Source organism: Raphanus sativus, chromosome 6, assembly GCF_000801105.2.
Source record: "Raphanus sativus cultivar WK10039 chromosome 6, ASM80110v3, whole genome shotgun sequence".
Classification (NCBI taxonomy): domain Eukaryota; kingdom Viridiplantae; phylum Streptophyta; class Magnoliopsida; order Brassicales; family Brassicaceae; genus Raphanus; species Raphanus sativus.
In genome coordinates, this window is record NC_079516.1 from 15,361,850 (window position 1) to 15,367,781 (window position 5,932).

General features: G+C 37.1%; 1 protein-coding gene across 1 annotated transcript; it reads left to right on the top strand.

Annotated features, from left to right (window-relative positions):
* The first annotated feature begins 254 nt into the window (after positions 1–254).
* LOC108812741 (sodium/hydrogen exchanger 1-like) lies at positions 255–4,791 on the top strand. The gene is made up of 14 exons (XM_056989533.1): positions 255–577; positions 1,157–1,522; positions 1,606–1,724; positions 2,150–2,247; positions 2,350–2,409; positions 2,498–2,544; positions 2,641–2,835; positions 2,920–2,966; positions 3,054–3,120; positions 3,214–3,314; positions 3,408–3,648; positions 3,742–3,804; positions 4,014–4,097; positions 4,178–4,791. Exons 2-14 carry the CDS (start codon positions 1,340–1,342, stop codon positions 4,517–4,519), a joined length of 1,647 nt encoding a protein of 548 aa, XP_056845513.1. The 5' UTR covers positions 255–577; positions 1,157–1,339; the 3' UTR covers positions 4,520–4,791.
* Positions 4,792–5,932: the final 1,141 nt, after the last annotated feature.

Sequence of the window (5,932 nt, forward strand, 5' to 3'; positions counted from 1 at the left end):
AAAATGAAAGAACTAAAACTAAAATGAAAGTAGTAGACTTTTTTTAATTTATTTGATAAAAATATATATAAAAGGTCGCGGTTAGTAATAAGTTATCATCACCTCCGATAAGTTCCACAATAAAAAAACCCATATACCTTTGTGGCGGTTCAGATCAGAGAAAGTAATATAAAATAAACGGTTGAGATTCAACCATGTGTGCCAGCAGAGAATAATCTTCTCCCTCTCTCTCTGTCTTCGATTCGTCTCTCTCTCTCCTCTGTGTATAGAAATAAGAATCTTCTTCTCTCTCTCTCTCTCTCTCTCCCACAGTCTCTCTTCTCTCCAAATAGGACCTTACACGTCTTTCTCTATTTTCAGAAAATAATTAAATTCGTATAAACTCAAAGCCACGTAATCTTTCCTCCTTCTCATCCTCCTTCGTCTCTGTTTTAAGAATCTCAGGGCTTTAGCTTCCGACGGAGCTTCGAAAAAAAAATCGAATTTTTCTCGATCTCCGTTAAGATTGTTTTCCCGTGATCTTGGACTTTTGTTACATCAATTCAAAAGAAGAAGACGCTCAGATCACGCTTGAGAGGTAAAAGCAATTCAGATCCACCATCTTTTTTTTGTTTTTGTTTTTGGGTCGATTCGGTTGGTGGGAAACAGAACCTGGGTTTCAACCTATCTCAATTCATGTCGTGGTTGATGGGTTCTTACCATAAATGGAATTTTTTTGAGACTTTGGTATCCATTTTATAGCTTTGAGCCTCTCCTTTCGAGATTTGTGCTTTTATTTTTTGCGTAAAGGATTCACTTTTTGAACACCCTTTTTGCGTTTTTATTTATGTTTTATGAATTAAAAAAAACGAGGTAGTCAACAAAATATATTTCATTACAGCAGCAGTTTCCTTGGGTTCAGCTTTGTCCTGACTCCTGAGCTCTGTTTCTCCCAAGCTTGTCTTTTTTTCTTTTCCTAATCTACGTCTAGAAAATTAATTTGAGTTTTGTTGTGTGCTGTTTCTGTTTTATAGATGAATTACTAGATTATGAATGTTTTGTATTACTTTTATATACAGAGAGGAAGATGAGACTCTAGATTAGTAATTGATTAGCATAATTATTACAGTTGATTTCCTTAAACTAACACCCTGGCCTTGATGCCGTTTTATTACAGGGCATTTTGTTTTCTTATATGGACAGCACGGAAAGATACTAGTTTTTCCGGTTTGCTGATCCATGCCTGAACCTTTGTATACTTGTTGATGTCTGGATAACTTCATTGTCACACATTGATTGGGCGATAGCATTCTGGGAAAAAAGGCATAAGGAAACTTGTGGAGGCTCTCTATAAAGAAAGATGACAATGATGGCATCGTTTTTGGATTCTTTCGTATCTAAAATGCCTTCGTTATCGACCTCTGATCACGCCTCTGTGGTTTCGCTCAATCTCTTTGTTGCGCTTCTTTGTGCTTGTATTGTGCTTGGCCATCTCTTGGAGGAGAACCGATGGATGAACGAATCCATCACCGCCTTATTGATTGTAAGTGTCTTTCTGTATATGATTTTGATTAATGAGTTAATAAACTTCAAGTAGCTGATTAAAATCATCTTGAATGGTTGCAGGGGCTGGCGACTGGTGTTGTCATCTTGTTGATTAGTAATGGAAAAAGCTCACGCCTTCTGGTCTTCAGTGAAGATCTTTTCTTCATATATCTTTTGCCACCCATTATATTCAATGCTGGGTCAGTTCTTCTTTTTTTTTTTTGCATCCATTTGAATCATTTCTTTGGTAGAGTTTTGTGCTATAGAGGATAATATTACAAAATGGTATTATGAACGATCTGATATGTTTAGTAGCACGAGTTCTAACCCAAAAAGAAAGTTTCATAAAAAAAGAAACAAAACAAAACTTTACAGATTTGATTAGAGAGTTTTAAGTTTAATACCTGTCACACATCAACCTTTGGTAGTACTTGTGGTTGTTGAAAAGAAAGAGGACATGATGTGTTTGGTCAGTTAGTTAGATTTATTCACGTGCAACTTGGTGGTCCACTGGTCCTGCTTTGTCCTTGTCATGTATTTACTCTTTTCAGCTTCATTTTTCCCTCTGCTCCATCCAGATGTTTCTCAGATCGACAGTTCAATTGTTTTTTGTTGTCTGTTTCAGGTTTCAAGTGAAAAAGAAGCAGTTCTTCCGCAATTTCGTGACGATTATGCTCTTTGGCGCTATTGGAACTGTTATTTCTTGCACTGTCATAACTCTAGGTACCACCCTACTTCCTTCCCCTTGAAAGCTGTTTATAGATTTTAAGTGCTGTAGAGCATCAATCTGTTAGGCTGCTGATACATTGGTGGTGCTTGAAACAGGTGTAACGCAGTTCTTTAAGAAACTGGACATTGGAACGTTTGACTTGGGTGATTATCTTGGTAATGCTCTCTCAAACCATGGCTTTGCTTTATCGGTTCCAGGGGACTTAACTTTGTTTTTTTTTTTTTTTGGTGTATTAATTTGCAGCAATTGGTGCCATATTTGCTGCAACAGATTCTGTGTGCACTCTGCAGGTAATGTGTTTTATTGGAGGGATTAATGATATATTACTTACAAACTCATGAACTAATAGGTTCTTGTGGCCTCTTGTGCTGTTGTGATTTTTAAAGGTGCTGAATCAAGATGAGACACCTTTGCTTTACAGTCTTGTGTTCGGAGAAGGTGTTGTGAATGATGCCACATCAGTTGTCGTCTTCAACGCCATTCAGAGCTTTGACCTCACCCACCTTAACCATGAAGCTGCTTTTCAACTTCTTGGAAACTTCATGTATTTGTTTCTCCTTAGCACACTTCTTGGTGTTGCGGTAAAAACTCCATTTTCTTTCTTCTTCTCTACTTCATGTATTTGCATGCTCTTGTTGTGTTCACACCATCTTCAATTTTTGCAGACTGGTCTGATTAGTGCATATGTCATCAAAAAGCTATACTTTGGAAGGTAAGTGGTCAGACTCTGTTTCTTTATGTTTTTTTTTTTAATTCATGTTTGGTCTAAAGTAGATTTCTCCCACATGGAATGTCTCAGACACTCAACTGACCGAGAGGTTGCCCTCATGATGCTGATGGCGTATCTTTCTTATATGCTTGCTGAGGTTAGATTTTATGATTATCTTTATACAAAGTTTATTGAAATGTTATATTCTTAGACAAAGTTCACTGATGTTATATTGTTCTGGTTGTTGCAGCTTTTCGACTTGAGTGGTATCCTCACTGTGTTCTTCTGTGGGATTGTCATGTCCCATTACACCTGGCACAACGTCACCGAGAGCTCAAGAATCACTACCAAGTATGAAAAAAAACTCCACTCAGTTCAAAACACACTTTGTACTAGTGTACCCTCTCAATGCTTATTTGATTTGCATATTCGATGATGACACAGGCATACCTTTGCAACATTGTCGTTTCTCGCGGAGACGTTTATATTCTTGTATGTGGGAATGGATGCACTGGACATTGACAAGTGGAGATCGGTAAGTGACAGCCCGGGAACATCGGTCGCAGTGAGCTCAATCCTAATAGGTTTGGTCATGCTTGGAAGAGCAGCATTCGTTTTTCCATTGTCGTTCCTGTCGAACTTAGTCAAGAAGAACGAAAGCGAGAAGATCAACTTCAAGATGCAGGTATGAATCATTCCTACTTTGGTTTCTTAACGAGTTTAATAACTCTTGACTGTTTATATCTATCCTTGTTTTTTTTTTCCCACACTTCTCCAGGTTGTGATTTGGTGGTCTGGTCTCATGAGAGGTGCTGTGTCAATGGCTCTTGCATACAACAAGGTACAATAGATTTGTCTTTAGTCTACTCTCTATGAAGCTCTCAATTAATAACACTTGCTTCCAATGTTGTTGGTGGTGGTTACGTGTCTCTTATAGAGGATTATTGTTTAGGCGGAAGTTTATATCGATTTTTTTAATGTCTAAGCCAATTTTAAATAGTAAGCTGACGTCTAGACCGATTTTTAGAACACTGTTTGCTTCTGTTGCAGTTTACAAGGGCTGGACACACGGATCTGCGTGGGAATGCAATCATGATCACCAGTACTATAACCGTCTGTCTTTTCAGCACAGTGGTAAGTTATCTATACTTAGGATAGTCCATTTGATTTTAGGGTGTTTGGTTTAAATAGATTCTCCTGGACCGGGTTTGCAGGTGTTCGGTATGCTGACGAAACCGCTCATAAGATACCTATTGCCACACCAGAAAGCCACAACGAGCATGCTATCTGATGACAACAACAACACCCCAAAATCCATCACGATCCCTTTGCTGGTGGACCAAGACTCGTTCATTGAGTTTACAGGGAATAACCACAATGTGCCTAGGCCTGATAGTATACGTGGCTTCTTGACACGGCCCACTAGAACAGTGCATTATTACTGGAGAAAGTTTGATGACTCCTTCATGAGACCTGTCTTTGGAGGCCGTGGCTTTGTCCCTTTCGTCCCTGGCTCTCCAACTGAGAGAGACCCTCCTGATCTCAGTAGAGCTTGAAAAAAGGAGAACAACAAAACAAGAAGAAGCTTTTTTGTAGAAAAAAGGTGATTGAAGTTATGCATTTTTGTATGATTTTCTTTTTTTTTATAAAAAATTTGTATTATTGTTTGTGAGGACAGAAAGTTGTCCCTACGTTTTTGAGAACGTAAAGCAAAAACTTTGGAAGGATTTTGGATTGATGTATATTCATTGTCTGTTCTGTTGTAACTTTTGTAAGTTGGAACAATCTGTTGTTTTGTTTTAATAACAAAGTGATTGCATTATTATTACATGAGTCACTTGTTTTTGTTCTTGTCTTTTCTCAAGTGTGTCGCGTTTCTATGTCTTTTCCCCTGTGTTATTTTTTGTGTCAATCTTTTGGACTAGTACTACAAACGCTTTCTTTTCGATCATCAGATTGAGGAACCTAGATATTCACAAGATTTGTAGAAGACATGGAAGCATGATGCTACATGTTAAGTCGAGTGTGTGTATAATAGACAAAACACTAGAACTCTAAGAAAGTAAACCAAAGCCTTAAGAAAACGTCAATACCTTGACTCCTACGTGACCATACCCAACCTCTATTTACAGTTTCGAAAGGTCATGAAGGTGTTTGTTTCACCTATTCTCAATCAGCATCCTTCATCTATGAGTAGTCTACATTCTCCAAGATCAGATGTTCTTCCTGCAAGCAAAGCCATTCACATCAGAGAAAGCAATAGAGAAGATGGATAGTGAGGTATAACTAGGCCTTTCGGTTTTCGGTTTTTTCGGTTCTTGAAATATAGGAACCGTTCAGTCATCTATTAAATTAGATTCGAGTCCAGTTCGGTTCTTTTTGTTTTCGGGTCGGTTTGGTTAACAATTATAAGAACTGATTAATATCCGATAAATTTGTGGTTTCAATTCGGTTACGGTTTGGTACTGTTTTTTCGGTTAATTTTGGATAACTCGGGGTAAAAATAGATTTTTGGAGGATTTCAGATATAAATTGCGTGATTCTGATACATTTTAATGCTTTGGATAAAGTTATTCGGGTAATTTGGTTCTTTAAGATAATTTGGATAGTTTAAAATACAATAGATAAAAACAATATTAGAATATTTCAATCTTTTGAATAGTTCGGTGTATAAATAGTATATTTAGAATATTTGGTATTTTGGTATTTTTAATACTAAATATAATTAATATTTTAGGTATATAAATTTTATTTCGGATATTCGGGTAACTATTCGGTTCTTGATTCGATTTCGGTTCCTCGATTATAAAAATATAAGAATCGTTCGGTTATTTTTGAACTTTGGATCAGTTTCGGGTTTGGTTTTCGGTTTTCATGCCAGGCCTAAGTATAACCCATTGATTCCATATAACCTGCAAGCAATTTTGAGTTAAAATATTTTTTCCTATGGTGAATGCCTGAAAGGTAAT

What these genes read in the sequence shown, in the direction of transcription:
- LOC108812741 (XM_056989533.1), top strand. Translation starts at nt 1,340, where the DNA reads ATGACAATGATGGCATCGTTTTTGGATTCTTTCGTATCTAAAATGCCT. An exon ending in TTGCACTGTCATAACTCTAG is followed by an intron (nt 2,248 to 2,349) that starts GTACCACCCTAC and finishes TGCTTGAAACAG; the next exon opens with GTGTAACGCAGTTCTTTAAG. An exon ending in AAAAAGCTATACTTTGGAAG is followed by an intron (nt 2,967 to 3,053) that starts GTAAGTGGTCAG and finishes GGAATGTCTCAG; the next exon opens with ACACTCAACTGACCGAGAGG.